Below are 14,805 nucleotides of genomic sequence, written 5' to 3'. Positions count from 1 at the left end.
CACTCTGCCGCCCTTCCCGATGGTGTAGACTTCTTCGGATGCATAGTGCGCCGTCCCGCTTACGCTCAGGGCTGTAGCCCTATGCCCTATTACCTCTTCCAGTTCAGGGTGTCATGACTAGTCTTAGTCAGAGCGATTAGGGCCTTGGGGCAGAAACCCTCTGCCACTAAGCCGGTTTCGGCTCCACTACGATCCACTCTCGCTTACGCTCTAAAACGCAACCTCATTTTCGAAGCTCTACGATTTTCGTGTAGTTTGGTGTATCGACAACTCCGCGACAACGCGCAATTAAGCAGCCATGGCCCCCGTTCCGTGAGTATTCGACTTCATGATGATGGATGCTGTGTCGCATCATTCTAATCGTTTTTGAATCACAGTCGCGTCTACTCCAAGACCTACAAGGTCCCCCGTCGTCGTAAGTAACCTTGTCGATTTGAGATCTGATAACTTGTCAAGGGAGTCCATTCATATGCTAATATATCTGCAGCTTTCGAGTCGGCTCGTCTGTTAGTACTCTCCGGCCACTGATCAGAAGCGTGCTTCTGTTTATGTCGTGTGTTCATGTTCCTAACTTGTTTTCACTAGTGACTCGGAACTGAAGATTGTCGGCGAGTACGGCCTGCGCAACAAGCGTGAGGTGTGGCGTGTCCAGCTCACCCTGTCCAAGATCCGTCGTGCTGCTCGGTATGCGCCTCTAATTCCCGATACGAGACCCCCGACATTAAGATAGGGCTTGTCCGGACATGAATCTAACTGCAAGTTTAGTGAGCTGCTCACCCTCGACGAGAAGGACCCCAAGCGTCTTTTCGAAGGTAACGCTTTGATTCGCCGTCTGGTCCGTATCGGTGTGCTCGATGAGTCCCGCATGAAGCTCGATTACGTCCTGGCCCTCCGTGTCGAGGACTTCTTGGAGCGTCGTCTCCAGACCTGTGTCTACAAGCTTGGCCTTGCCAAGTCCATCCACCACGCCCGTGTCCTGATCAAGCAGCGCCACATCCGCGTCGGCAAGCAGATTGTCAACGTTCCCTCCTTCATGGTCCGTCTTGACTCCCAGAAGCACATCGACTTCGCTCTCACCTCTCCCTACGGTGGTGGTCGCCCTGGCCGTGTCCAGCGCAAGAAGGCCGCTTCTGCCAACGCGGGTGGTGACGATGCCGCTGAGGAGGATGATGAGTAAATCATTTAAATCGGAGTATGGACGGGTTTCGTTTTGGAACATAAAAATGTGGGGCCTCAACTGTGAATGCAGCATAGCGTATGATGTTGTACGATCATGCCATTCAATGAACAAAAAGATAGCCTTCAGGCTCATTTCGAAACCCGAATCTTAACTTTCCTGAGTACTTGTAGTAATCTATTATTGTATCCTCGTATCCTGGCCCCGTAACTACCGTAACGCCCATTCCCGATTATATTATAGTCATCCAAACCCTAGCCAAAGTGGATATCATCCTTCAACGCCCACCAAGTGTTTAAGTGCTTCTTCCGCACTCCTGTACCATCTTCCTGTCTCTTCCAGTCCATCGCTTTCTCCCTCTTGCTTTTTCCTCTCCGCCTCTTTCGCCTGGGTGATCGCCTCTGACTTCCGTCGTTCAAGGACACCTAGCTCTCGCTCCATTGCTTCCGCCTCTCGCGTCTTGCGAGGTAAAGCATTTTGCACTGCGGCAAGCTGTCGGTTAAGCGCAGCAAGTTCTGCTTCTCGCTCAGCCACAAGCGACAAAGTTGCAGGAAGCGGAAGATTTTGGGAAGATGAAGCGACTGAATCGGATGCCTGTTTGGCGCGCAGTTCGGCAATTGTAGACTCTAGATTCTCGATCGATTCGGGCAAAGTAGAGAGCTGCGTCATCTGCAATTCGACGTTGTTGTAACCTGTTGTGGTGACATAATCGTCAGTATATCTTGCTTTTCCTCTGTGCTCTCTACCGGATTGTAACTAGAACCGGAAAGTCTAAAAGGGAGCATTGTAGAAGACACATGAAAGTCTTACGATTGGCGAGGTCTCGGCCTGTTTTCTCCATTTCTTCAATCATCATGCGGACTTCTTCTTTGCTTGCCTTTAGCTCCGCTTTCACCTCCGCCAATTGTGTTTCAAGTTCCACGTTCTCATTATGGCCGACTACCAGGGGAGGATCGCCGACAATGGCACGCAGAAACTTTTCCTTCGTCACTTGCTCGACATATGAAAAGCGTAATTTTGAGAAGAGTTCCTTCGCCGCAAACATCAGTATGCGTATCTATTGCAAACAAACAGCATCCGCACCTTGTAGTGTGTTAGGTCGGCCACGAGGGAAGCCGGCGTGGGGTTATCGATCGCAGAAGCATCCGAAGTGCGTTTGGACAAGGATTGACTCTGATTCTCGGCATCAGGCGAAAAGATCGGTTCGCTGATACGAAGAATCGCGAGCTGCGATTTTAAATCTCCGCTCTCTTTCTGTAGTTGCTGGAGTTGTTCCAGTATTTCCGCGGGGTTAACATCAGACATGATTTCGTAGGCGAAGTCTGTGTAGTAGTATTTTGCGACAGTGGCAAGGTATTAAGTCGATTGACTGGTATATTCGAGCCGTACCGAAGTGGTTGAATGTCAACGATAAGCCCCTCAATGCGCTGATAATTGTAGCGCGTCGGCAGAATATGCGGAGATAAACAAAAATAGTGAGACCGCTGATCTTCCCTGCAGGCGGTGAAGGGTTCCCCAGGCAAAGGACGGCAAGTATGATGGACTAATTCGCCATTTCCCTGATATCGCCGATCTCTAATCGGTGCAACCGACGGGGTGCTCTTTTCAAGCTTTAGTTGTATTGTACAGTGCCACAGTGTTAAACCGTCTCTGTCAATTAACTAGTTAATAGCATATCTCCCCGTCCAGGTTATATCAACAATCTTCCTCCCGTGTACACACTACTTACCTCGGAGCTACGATGCCACCCCATACTGGGAGAGCCAATGGCAGCCTTGATGATGATGACTACGTTGCGCAAGTCCTCGCAAATGAAGCGCGAGACAGTTCGCTAAAGTACTCTGCCCTGGGGATGGGTGCTTATATGCCGAAGAGGTTAGTAGCCACTTCCCTGTCTCAAATCCACCAAAGCTGACGAGTAGCCATTGCAGGCCTACAGGCGCTGCTCCTAAACCGAATACGCGATTCTTGAGACACATCATAAAAGAAACAGACAATCACAATTCCGCATTAAAGCGAAAGGAAGAGAGGGAAGCTAGAGAACGAATGCGACAGCTACGGAACCAGCCAGCTTCTTTATCAAACGATTCAAGAAAAGATCCTCATAGCCGTCAACCCCGATCAGACGATTGCAAATTGCACAGGGACAGAAAAGACGACCGTGAAGATAGACATAGCTCCTATCGGAGAAGGCATAGAAGCCGCTCGGCTTCGGCGGACAGAGATCGCTCCCATCGACACCGGCGGAGGCGTGATTCCTACGGCGAGGATGAAGATCGACACAGATCTTCGCGAAGAAGTCGTCGGCACCGTTCCTATTCCAGGTCGCGCAGTCGATCCCCGCAAGAGGATCGAGTAACGAAGTCTCGCAGTCGCCACTATCGGCAACGGAGGCGCTCCAGGTCACCTTCAAGGTCTCGGTCTCGATCGCTTAGTCCGAATGATAGACGCAAACGTAGAGATCGTGAGCAATGTTCCCCAGAGAGGAGTTCTACGAGTAAAGTCAAGGCATCATCGCCGCTGCACCCGGTAGCTATCCAAGATCAACAGCTAGGATATGAATCAGACCCTCTTGAGGACCTTGTTGGGCCCCTGCCTCCGCAGGCAAATAATTCTACTGGTGCAGCACCGATTCGTTCTCGAGGACGGGGTGCCTACAGACCCAACATGAGCAACATTGACGCACATTTCGCCCCGGACTACGACCCTACTTTGGATGTGCAACTAGAAGATGACGACGAGAATGCTAGTGGCAAGCCCAGCCGCCGCCCTGTGGCCGGCCTTATGACCGGAGATGATGATTGGGAGCTCGCTCTCGAAGCAGTCCGTGACCGAGCCCGTTGGAAGCAAAGAGGCGAGGACAGATTGCGCGAAGCTGGTTTCGATGACGCCTTTGTGAAGCAGTGGAAAAGCAACACTACGCCTACCACCGGCGATTCTGAGGGTAGATTAGAGGATGTGAAGTGGTCCAAGAAAGGCGAAGGTCGAGAATGGGACCGCGGAAAGTATGTCAATGAGGATGGGCATATTGATGTTAAGGCTTCTTGGTAGTGAAGTCCATAAAATAAACGTGAATTGGGTTTGGCGTCTGGAAGCTGGTATTATTACCATTGGGGATTCTCTTTTTTGTGTAGTAAATACTTTTACACATCCAGTATTTGATCATGAATAACGATGAGATGAAGATATACATGCATGAGCCACCCCCCTCTTATACCGCGAATATCTTAGCCTACACAAAAATATATAACGAGGCCCCATAACAGACCAACTAAACGAACACCATGCAGAATATTCTACTTCTACACAAACCTTAAGTCAAATTAACAACCGCAAACCAACTCACCAACCTAAAATAGACCGACAAACGACAAACATCCAAAAAAAAGTTGCCAAAAAGAGTCTAGATCTGATAAGATCCCAGATCCATCAACACGCCAAGAAAACCTTCTATTCCGCGTTTTTGTCAAAGTGCGGAACGAACCCCATCCATTTCTAATTAATTCCCAATATCACAAGAAATCCACATAATCACATCATTGGAATATATCAGCAATTCAGAAACTGATTACTTACATGAAATTGATTTATTACTAAATACATACTACCTTATAATCTACCTGCGCCAATATTTTATAATAAGCCGTGTATAGTGGACCGGTTATTAAGATCCCCCTCCCTGCGATCTATATCTACGTACTTCCCCTCTTTACTCGCCCCTCATATTTTCCTTTCTGCGACCCGGGAGTTTCAACGATTCAACGCAATGACTGATCAATTTGCTTTTGATTATCCCTCGCCCTTGAAGGGGTATGAGGGTTTGGAGCCGCTGCCTGTGTATGTATAGTATATTATTATTGTCTTTAGCAAGTACGATGAGACTAACAAGGGTCGTATAGAGAATTACATGAAGATGGCAAAACCGTCAAGAACCCCCAACACGGCATTCTAAGCAAAGCATATGAAGAGTTCCCCGATCCGCTGGCAAAAGACCGACGCGGGGGATTCGATGTCCATATCTACCATTTTCAGGTTCGTTTTTATCTATTCATCTATCTATCTATCATGTTGCATACGCCGAATGAGTGGTCATAACTGACATGGTTTTAACCAACAGAATAATCCCGACCAAGTCGCATACGCAAGGGCTCTTTACGAGCGAGTCCGCCGTGAATGTATAATCAATCCTCCTATTTTCTGTTTTCCCGCCGTGTCAGAGAAGAGAAGCGGTTACTGATTGCTATGACCAATAGTCCCCGAGCTACGCATCTACCGATTCTTCGAAGGACCACTTGGACCTCACCCCATTGCCATGTTCGAAGTTAACATTTTCACTCCGGCGCAGTTTGGGGCGTTCATTCCCTGGCTTATCATTAATCGAGGACCGTTGAGTGCGCTGCTTCACCCGAATACAGATGAGGAGGAAGAAGAGCGCAATCATACACAGCGGGCGACGTGGCTGGGGGATAAGATCCCGTTGGATTTGAGGGTTTTCAAGTTGATGAAACAGGCAGAGAAGAAGAATAAGCAGAATGGAAGTGCTTTATGATGCTTGTTAGATGGGTTAGTTGGGGTTCGGTATCTGGGAGAAATTCTAGGGGAGGGGACTTTTTATCTGTTGCTTGACTTTGGAGGGATGAGGTGTATTGTTAACAGGACTTTGGACTTTGGACTTTGTGTATATAGGGTATGGGCATGAATTGTATTGTCAGCGTTTGCGCAGTTGACATGGCCGGTGGGATGCTGTTCTAGGTAGGGTATCTATCGGATATTGTACCTGATGTCAGTAGGCATACTTTGAAATAGGCGGGTGATCACTGCAGGGATGGCAGAATTCCCGATGATATCACGGGATGCCTAACGTGACCTGTCGGTCACAAGCCACGTTCGACCTCGGATCTTATTCATTGGGCGTGTTTATGTTGTCTAGTGCAGAAAAAGCTTTGGCTAGTCGCAGAGGGCTGAGATAGTCCCCGAGAATCAGACTGCAGTGAGATGAAGATCCTGATCAAAAGATAAGGTCCGATCCGACCAGCTCTGAGCCGTGCGTGGTCCCAGAGCATAAAGGCATTGGCTCTGGTACCTATCAGTTAGCCGATATATGAGAATCAATCGGATGCGATGACCCGGGATGCTGGAGGTAATCGGATGGTCAGCTGCGGTCTGCATTCTGCATTACTTTCCCGCATCAGTTCCTATGACGGGTTATTGGACCCTGTCTCCCGTGATCAAGTCTGAGGGGAGGTTCAAAGCTTTTTAAACTCGGGAGACACGATGCTGCTGAAGGAAAGAGCGATGCGTAGGAAAGACGACCTGGGAATGTTTGATTAGTCCAAGACACGCTCACCATAGCGATCAACTTGAACCTTATAACCCTGGGGTCAAGATGTGGACTCCAACTCTCTCGTGGATTTACTCTCTCCAAATACATGTACTGAGTGCAATACCTCGTCCCGTAGAGGCAACATTCCATGTCTCGCTACGAGATGTGACTGCAACAACAGTACCGAGTTATGTATTGGAATATGGTGAGTCACGCAATATCTTTTACAGAAAATATTCTAATAACTCGTTAGCACCGATGGTCTGGTTACATAGTGAGGAAGCATATATGCCCTCTGACATCGGGGAGCAGCTTGTACACACCACGCCGATGGTGAATTGGAAACCTATCGACAAGGCCCCGTCGGCGACAACTCTTGATAACCTTGACCAGTTTAATAACCTTGGCAACACGAGCGTTTATTTGACTTCAAAGGAAGGAATCGATGCTGACCCTCAGCCTTCATGGTTTGGAGGGGTTAAACCTGACCAAGACGGTCGAACGCAGGACGCAATCTCTTCAACCATCATTCTTCGCGACCACGGGGACGGGACCCTGGACGCTTTTTATTTCTACTTCTATGCGTGAGTGATATTCGCCTACAGTGGTAATTCTCCCCACGCTTACCATATTTGTAGTTTTAACCAGGGAAACACAGTTTTAGCAATGGAGTTCGGGGACCATATCGGAGACTGGTCAGTGACAAGGTCAAGAAACAAATCGACTTCAGAAACTGATGTGGTCTCGACAGGGAGCATAATATGATACGGTTCTCGCAGGGTGTCCCACAAGCAATCTGGTACAGCCAGCATGCCTCGGGGCAGGCGTTTACGTATGGAGCAACGGAGAAAATCGGCAAGCGTCCGATTGCATATTCAGGGAACGGTACCCATGCTAATTATGCCATTTCTGGGTATGTACTTCCAAGCGTTTTCTGGCCATAGATAATGCGAGGCTAAGGCTTGACTCAGGAAACATGATCACACTATTCCCGGCTTCAACCTCCCTGATGGGCTGATTGTGGACCATACTGATTCTGGTACATTGTGGGACCCGATCCTGAGTGCCTATGTTTATAGCTATGATGCTTCTAAGGAAACGTTCCAGGCCTATGACTCTGGGTACCCAGTCAACTGGTTGAATTTCAACGGCCAGTGGGGAGACGATGCGCTGCCGGGAGGGCCGGAACTGTTTGGACAGAAAAAGTACGTTGCGGGGCCGAATGGACCGAAATTCAAGAAACTGGTGAGGGACAAAGTGTGCCCGAGTAGCCCATGTGTCGTTCTTCCTTTCCGAATCTGGGAGAATCAGACGTTGGAAGAGCATTGACAACAAACGGTGTCAGGTTAGTTGGACGGATCGACTGCCTTTACAACGGTCATTGTGCATAAGCTGGTTGTGGGGACTTATTTTCGGGGATTGTGCCCCTGAATGAATGTGTTGAACATGTTATATAGCGTTCGCTCTTTTCATTTGCAGAAGTCAAACAGACCAATTTAAATTGTGTCAGATATGATGGGGATCGACACGACAATCTGCGATCGCAATTAAATGCCGGCCACACAATGAGCCATCGTTACGGAGTGTTTCTCAGTTAATTAAGAATCACTACCTATTGATTAGCGCTGCAACTAAGATTCGAAGGCTCTAGCCCTTCCGGGCCTAGTGACATGTCAGGTAGGTTCTGCCTACAGTCGCCTCAGGCGTCTTTTGGACTGTATTTGGAGTACGGAGTATCATGTGGGAGGAGAGCCTCTTTCCTTTTTGATTGAATCGCAATTTGATACATCAACAGCTTTATCATATGAGCAGTCAATGAAGGAGTTGATAAATCCTCGCTTCACTTGAAACCGTTACATTTGATTTCAATGATCATGAGTATCTCTTGCCCCCATATGAATGTGGATATCCATTCATATCTACTCCGTACCGAGAAACGTATAGATCGAAGACATGGGTTCCTTCGTTGGTCGGCCTGAATACCGAGGGGTTCATCCTTACAAGTGACAGCACCCAATTAAAGATTTGGGAATTATGTTTAGTCAACGTCGACTATGCTGTCAACTTATCGCCTGACCGGTAGCTTCGTCATCATGTCTATCAGAAATAGATCAACGATAACGAGGAACCAATGCAGCCAGCCATGCCTCATGCACCTGAGGGGTCCCGAATAAGCCTCGTCAGCAAGAGATCGTTATTTAACGGACGTCTTGGCTGTAGCCCTGTTGAAATTGAACAAGCTGATAGCCTTTATTTATCGCCGAGAGCCCCATCTGTTGCCTTGTTGACTTCATCTTACCTGAGTTAGGCTATTGCAACCTGAGACAAAGAGTCAGCCATGGAAACGTACAACGCCAACTGTCACTGTGGCGCCGTTCGATTTTCCTTCTCCCTAGCACCGTTGAAGACCATCAAAATCAACCGATGCAATTGCTCCATCTGCACGAAGAATAGTTTTCTCCTGGTGTATCCTCTTCGAAAGGATGTAGTCTTCCGTCGCGGAGAGGACCAGCTCGCGGAGTACCGATTCGGGAACAGAACAAAACCGCACAAGTTCTGCCCTAACTGCGGGACATCTGTGTTGATAGACTTTAAGGAGTCCCAGTTTGAAAAGGAAAGAGAAATGATGGCAATCAATGTAGGTTGTTGTTTCAGATCCCCGCTTTGCCTTATTTGGTAAGCTTCGGTTGTCGGTGAGTGTATAGTTCTAATGGGCTCCGAGATCCACATGATTCAAGGCATTGAAGATGTGCTGGACGAGTTAGACTATCGGGCCGTGGACGGGAAGAATAGACTTGGACCTCCGTATTCCGTCTGAGTGCATGTTCGACGGTCAACATGACCGTTGGTATTGGTATCCATGGTTCATTGGCAGGGGTTAAGTTCTGAGGGTTGAAACCTTGTAGGGAAATTGCATCACGAGGAGGAGGAGACTCTAAAGTGTAATTGGTAGCTTGGCCTACGAGTGAGTCGTAAGTTTGGAACAGCTCACAATGCGGGTTCATGGGAAAAAGCTCCGAACTGGAGCCAATTAAACGTGGTTTGCCAGTTAATCTCGGTTCTTACGGTATCGATACCTCCTGTACTGATACCAGGTTCTAGGTCTCGATCCAAAAAGGGAGGTGGGCACGATGTCCATGTTGGTTGGACCGGTTATACAGGTCCATGGATTTGGATCGATTGAATTGTGGAAAAATGGAGCATTTCTGATTAATCAATAGCAGGGCGGGCGGAAATGCATGGCATCTGCAGCACGCTCATGTCTAATGAGTTGAGGGGATGTCACATACCCACGTGTGGACATTGATCATCAATTGATCCCAAAAAAAAGGTGCGCTTTAGTCTGAAAAGACGGCTGAGGTATGGACCTTACGTAATTCCGTATCGTACCATACTTATATACGGTATTGATATTTCCATGGATCAGAGGTACTGCCTATCGTTTGTTTACTTCAGATACTCGGTTAGTATACCAACAACAAGAAATCCCACTGATGAGGTAAGTTGAACGAGGATCGCCTATGGCGTCAATTACCTGGTCCGCCCCAACAGTGTTTGCCTCCAGGATTCTCAAGTATAGTTATCATCCCAGATCCAGCAACAACACCCCCCTTTTCAATCGCAAAGCTCTTCTGGACTCCGGAGGGTCCTGTACTTCTCAGTAACTTTACTGTAATCGCAAAACCGGCTAGTGTCCCCCGACGACCAGAGCTAAACGGCAAGCACTTCATCCATTCAGAAGCATTGCTCGGCGCCCAACCTAACCTAAAAAGCACTTAGAGCAGTGGGGGAATTCTGGAAAGCCTGCGGCTTTACTTTTGCGTTGCCCCTGAATCGCTTCTCCGCTGTACTGAAAAAAAGGTCCCCGTCCACGAGGGGAAGAGAAAAAAGAAGGAAAAAAAAAAAAAGAAAAGAAACAAACAAAGAGTTCTAGTATCGGTGAGCTCTGACGTTCCGACGAGCTGAACAATCACCAGGCAGCCTGGACCTGAGTTCGTGTGTGCTCTCAGAGCGAAGCAAAAGTCTCAGATATTGGCAGATCGGATAGAGGAAAAGCATTGTCCTTCTAATATCCGTTCGCAGGCCGATCATTATCAGTCGTCCAACGCTCTCTCATTTCGCTTCGTCCCTTCCACTATTTCTCTTCAATCTCAATTTCTTTTCCCCTTTTCTTTGCGTTTCATGTTAATGCGCCGCTTGAGTCGGATGCTGTGAGCAGGCTTCTTCACAACATTCTTTTGGTTTCTTTCCTTCGAGCTAAGATCGAAGTACAGAAAATAAATTAAAAAAGAAAAAAAAGAAAAAACGGAACAGCTGTGGTTCGTTTGAGCTATAGCTTCACCCCTAACAGTCGCTTCGATAGCGTATATTTCGTCCTCTAGCAGAGACATCAGGCTTGCCTCAACAGACACTTGCTGGGCTTGTGAATGTTGATCAATCGTGAATTGTCAATTCCAATCTGACGTATTCGGACATATTTGTTTTTGAGTTTGCCGCTGAATCGTTCCCGATTGTTTGCGCCCTGACCCGAGTTCAAAGAACTCCATCACGGTCAATCGAAAGACTCTATTGCGAAAAAAAAGCTGGTGCAACAGAGCTCCAAGACACATACAAATATTTAGCTATTTTGATTTGAGTGCGGCTCGCGACAGCTGAGGATCTGTAAGTGCTTACCGTTTAGCTTGTTGATCGTATTTTTAGGGGCAGGACTAAAAGAGTGCCTGTTCGTATGCAATTGGATGACCCTTGACAATCCCATGAGCCTTCGAGAACATTGACTGACTGTGTACTTTGCCGGGGAAGTTGCTAGGTAACGGAGTCGACCAGATCCATTCTCGTCACGATAGTACATCGAGTGAATCTTGGGCAAAAGGGAATTTCTTTTATCTGAGACAAGCCATTCACAGTTACCCCACTTTTGCGCCAAAGTACCTCCGAAACCCCATCCGTGTTACCAGCAATCGGGTGATTGGAAAGAGCCACCCGAAAAATAAGACCCAATGGCTACTGCAACTTCTGGACTCCGTTCCCCGGGACACCATGATCCCTCCGACATTGAGAACGGTAGCACCAACAAAGATCAACGCAGGAATTCCTCTTTAGGTTTCCTCCGTCGTCCGAAGTCCATCGAACCACTCGCAAGCAAGAGCAAGAAGAATTCCAAATCCCAAGCAATCGAAGAGGAATTACGTCGACAGGGAGCAATGTTGAAGCAACCTCCTCGCCTGCCCGACCTATCTCCCGCCCCAATCCTGGAGAGTTTTGGAGGTGAAGAGCGAGGGCACGCCAATAACACTACCGCTCCTTCGAATAGCACCCCTTCACCCCAACTACAGCAACCTCCCTCTCGCAACTCGATGAGTACCGACTACGACCCTTACGCACGCACAGAAAGCATGACACACCGCGGGCGTTATAGCTATGCGAGCAGTGCTGTGAGTACCGTCAACAACCCGCGTAGGCTGCGTCGGCGCAAGGACCCTACTCCGTACAAGTAAGGCCCTTTCTACTCATTGCCTTCACCTCAGACCCGCATTAACTGTTCGCACAGCGTCCTTGTCATTGGCGCCCGCAATTCGGGAAAAACCGAGTTTCTGAATTTCCTGAAAAGTTCTCTGGCCATGCCAGCTCACAAGCATCCCTCTCGCCCCGCCGAGGAAATGGAATACCAACATCGACATGAACCTGCCAACCAGGGCTACACCTCTGAATACCTCGAAACGGAAATCGATGGGGAACGCGTCGGGCTAACCCTGTGGGACTCTCAGGGGTTTGAGAGAAATATTGTCGACATCCAGTTGCGTGGCGTGACCGGCTTTCTGGAAAGTAAATTTGAAGAGACCCTGAGCGAAGAGATGAAAGTCGTTCGTTCGCCCGGAGTGCGTGACACCCATATTCACTGCACATTCCTGCTCCTCGACCCTGTGCGCTTGGATGAGAACATCGCGGCTGCAAAAAGAGCTGCGCAAGGGACCCCCAAGGCTTCCGACTCGCCAGTCATTGGTGTTCTAGATGAGAACCTCGATATTCAGGTGCTGCGAACCGTGTTGGGCAAGACCACTGTGGTCCCAGTCATCAGCAAGGCCGACACGATTACTACAGCACATATGTCGTATCTGCGAAAGGCGGTTTGGGACAGCTTAAAGAAGGCCAACATTGACCCTCTCGAGATCCTCACCCTGGAGGACCAGGAGGAAGAATACACGTCTTCGGAGAGTGCTGATGAGGAAGAAGAAGATACACCTGACAACGCCGGGGACGGCCAGAAAGAGCCCGGCTCACCATCCACCAAGAGCCAAGGGTCTGGAACGCAAGCTCCCCCTCAGATTCTGCCCTTCTCCATCTTGTCCCCTGATCCCCACTCATTGGAGGCCGGTGATGAGCCCGTCGGTCGCAGATTCCCCTGGGGATTTGCGGATCCTTATGATGCTGAGCACTGCGATTTCGTCCGGCTCAAGGAGTCCGTCTTTAGCGACTGGCGTACCGAACTACGCGAGGCCAGTCGGGTAGTCTGGTATGAGCGATGGAGGACAAGCCGCTTGAATTGGAAAACTCCCGTCCCCAGTGCTGGGCCCTCGAAGAAGATGTATGCTGGGAGGCTGGGCCCCCTCGACCAGGGGCCTCGAGTACGATAGTGGCCCTCTCACTCTGCTGGATGCTGTTCGCGAATCAAGTATCACTTGATGATGTCTATTCCCATACGGGTACCAGCCCCCTACTTACCGAATGTACGCGATCTCTGGATCAGCTCTATCTCAACCGCCAGTTTGATGTTCTGGTTGGTCCGAGATAAACCAGCCCCTTGTGTACTTCATGGTACTATTCTACTCTTTTTATTCTTTTTTTTTTTTTTTTTTGTTTTCTTATTTCCATTTTCCCTATCATTCTTGTACGTGGGACAAACGGAGCTCCACAAGGAACACCTTTAGGCAAGCGAGATAGCCGACGTGAAGATGCCCTTTCTTGTCTGAAGGAATCCGTGGCAAAAGGATACAGCGACGCATGCTTGTATCTTCTCTTCCGGGTCCCCCATCTACTCCATCATTTGTCTTTGGTACAGTTTCTACTGGTTCCGTTTGCCTTGAAAGCATAATTGACAGAAGCGGGTTGAATTGTGTTCCTGATATCCCCATTATGTGATACTCTGTTGACACTCCTTATACCATTTATGTTCTTACTGATATTACCCCTTGATGTTTCGACGTCTTTGATTCTGAGCCCCCGACCGTGACCCATAGTTTTGTTTCTTTTCTCGACGTATTCCCCGTTGATCATTTCCTTATCCTGGTTACTCGAACCCCAATTTTGCCCGTTCTTACTTTCAGGACCTGTATTTTTTTTTGACGTTCATTGGTTCCTTTGTTAACGCTTGCAGCCATCATTTGCTCTGCGGAGAAGGATGGTTTTGCGAATGGGATCATTTGTACCTTAAAAGACTTTTGATTCTCCCCTTATGCGCATGTCGCGACCTTGCTTGATACCAACCAGATTGCCATTTGTCGGCTTGAGTGTGTTACTTCATTCTCGGACCTAGTAGTTACCCTGGGAGCCACCGGGGATACCCACGATGTAGGTAGCCGTGAGGTAACCATCCGTGAGGGAGATGTCGTAGCACTGTTGCCTATGGGGAAGATCACGTAGAAATAGGGGGCTACGCAACGTGGTACCGCTGAATGTGCCCGTACGATCCAAACATATACGGACACATACTACCACTTGGTGTAGGAGTACTCGTAAATACTAAATAGTTGGAGGAGGTCGTATGGGATGCACTGCAGAATAGATCCACACTGTCAGCGGCAGCTCCGAGGACCAATGACGGGCGGGGAAACAGCGGCAACTCCGGCAGGGAGTCATAAGTGCGAGTGATTGGAAGTGGGGAAGAAACAACTGTCGCTGTCATTCGTGAGATTTGACCGCCCGACCTGTGGGTTTGGCCCCAATTCCCGTCAGCTTCATAGGATGCAGTAGCTCTGGTGCGGCTCCAAGGGGCGGTAAGCCTTGATTCGTTCCTCTTCAGTACGAGGACTCGAAAAGCTCGTCTGTCCATGATCCAATGACCACGAGGGACATCTTTGCTTTTTCTTGTCTTTTTCCCTCGTTCCCGTCGCGTTTGAGGAGGCGTCGCGCCATGAGACCATTCGATTGCTATTTCACCTGAAATGGGATGCAACCTCCGATGATCCCTACTGAACTAGCTCTGATTATGTCCAGCCTCGGCCACAACAAACTAAATTCAAAGATAGTGGAGTGTGCCTGGTGACTGGCGCTTCGATCGCGCTCTTCTCATTTCCTTATTGTTTTC

At 48.7% G+C, this 14,805-nt stretch overlaps 8 protein-coding genes across 8 annotated transcripts; 6 read left to right on the top strand and 2 right to left on the bottom strand.

The window, feature by feature from the left end:
- Positions 1-298: 298 nt before the first annotated feature.
- On the top strand, positions 299-1,177 carry F9C07_2236003 (40S ribosomal protein uS4; the record flags this gene model as incomplete). Its single annotated transcript, XM_041293671.1, has 5 exons — positions 299-312; positions 378-415; positions 488-506; positions 586-684; positions 766-1,177. The coding sequence occupies 5 exons, from the start codon at positions 299-301 to the stop codon at positions 1,175-1,177; spliced, it is 582 nt and encodes a 193-aa protein (XP_041148857.1).
- Positions 1,178-1,373: 196 nt separating this feature from the next.
- Positions 1,374-2,717, bottom strand: F9C07_2286531 (uncharacterized protein). Its single transcript, XM_041293687.2, has 3 exons — positions 2,261-2,717; positions 1,988-2,207; positions 1,374-1,869 (listed from the first exon to the last, which is right to left on the bottom strand). The coding sequence occupies exons 1-3, from the start codon at positions 2,480-2,482 to the stop codon at positions 1,448-1,450; spliced, it is 864 nt and encodes a 287-aa protein (XP_041148858.1). The 5' UTR covers positions 2,483-2,717; the 3' UTR covers positions 1,374-1,447.
- A 30-nt stretch (positions 2,718-2,747) lies between these two features.
- F9C07_1802683 (uncharacterized protein) lies at positions 2,748-4,663 on the top strand. The gene is made up of 2 exons (XM_071508398.1): positions 2,748-3,052; positions 3,109-4,663. The coding sequence occupies exons 1-2, from the start codon at positions 2,919-2,921 to the stop codon at positions 4,226-4,228; spliced, it is 1,254 nt and encodes a 417-aa protein (XP_071367940.1). The 5' UTR covers positions 2,748-2,918; the 3' UTR covers positions 4,229-4,663.
- A 28-nt stretch (positions 4,664-4,691) lies between these two features.
- Positions 4,692-5,942, top strand: F9C07_1802319 (DOPA-like domain-containing protein). Its single transcript, XM_071508396.1, has 4 exons — positions 4,692-5,014; positions 5,077-5,209; positions 5,295-5,352; positions 5,431-5,942. Exons 1-4 carry the CDS (start codon positions 4,944-4,946, stop codon positions 5,724-5,726), a joined length of 558 nt encoding a protein of 185 aa, XP_071367939.1. The 5' UTR covers positions 4,692-4,943; the 3' UTR covers positions 5,727-5,942.
- Positions 5,943-6,455: 513 nt separating this feature from the next.
- F9C07_1802358 (vacuolar protein sorting-associated protein 62) lies at positions 6,456-8,334 on the top strand. The gene is made up of 5 exons (XM_071508397.1): positions 6,456-6,705; positions 6,754-7,084; positions 7,139-7,195; positions 7,252-7,413; positions 7,472-8,334. The coding sequence occupies exons 1-5, from the start codon at positions 6,564-6,566 to the stop codon at positions 7,827-7,829; spliced, it is 1,050 nt and encodes a 349-aa protein (XP_071367938.1). The 5' UTR covers positions 6,456-6,563; the 3' UTR covers positions 7,830-8,334.
- Positions 8,335-8,838: 504 nt separating this feature from the next.
- F9C07_11857 (Mss4-like protein) lies at positions 8,839-9,439 on the top strand (the record flags this gene model as incomplete). Its single annotated transcript, XM_071507714.1, has 2 exons — positions 8,839-9,138; positions 9,407-9,439. The coding sequence occupies 2 exons, from the start codon at positions 8,839-8,841 to the stop codon at positions 9,437-9,439; spliced, it is 333 nt and encodes a 110-aa protein (XP_071367937.1).
- Positions 9,440-11,500: 2,061 nt separating this feature from the next.
- F9C07_11858 (uncharacterized protein) lies at positions 11,501-13,135 on the top strand (the record flags this gene model as incomplete). The annotated part of the gene is made up of 2 exons (XM_041293673.1): positions 11,501-11,994; positions 12,052-13,135. 2 exons carry the CDS (start codon positions 11,501-11,503, stop codon positions 13,133-13,135), a joined length of 1,578 nt encoding a protein of 525 aa, XP_041148861.1.
- Positions 13,136-13,541: 406 nt separating this feature from the next.
- On the bottom strand, positions 13,542-14,550 carry F9C07_2109840 (uncharacterized protein; the record flags this gene model as incomplete). The annotated part of the gene is made up of 3 exons (XM_071509057.1): positions 13,542-13,828; positions 14,042-14,121; positions 14,186-14,550. 3 exons carry the CDS (start codon positions 14,548-14,550, stop codon positions 13,542-13,544), a joined length of 732 nt encoding a protein of 243 aa, XP_071367936.1.
- Between the last annotated feature and the right edge of the window lie 255 nt (positions 14,551-14,805).

Source organism: Aspergillus flavus, chromosome 6 (genome assembly GCF_009017415.1).
Source record: "Aspergillus flavus chromosome 6, complete sequence".
NCBI lineage: Eukaryota > Fungi > Ascomycota > Eurotiomycetes > Eurotiales > Aspergillaceae > Aspergillus > Aspergillus flavus.
This window is presented reverse-complemented; position numbering and strand designations above follow the sequence as displayed.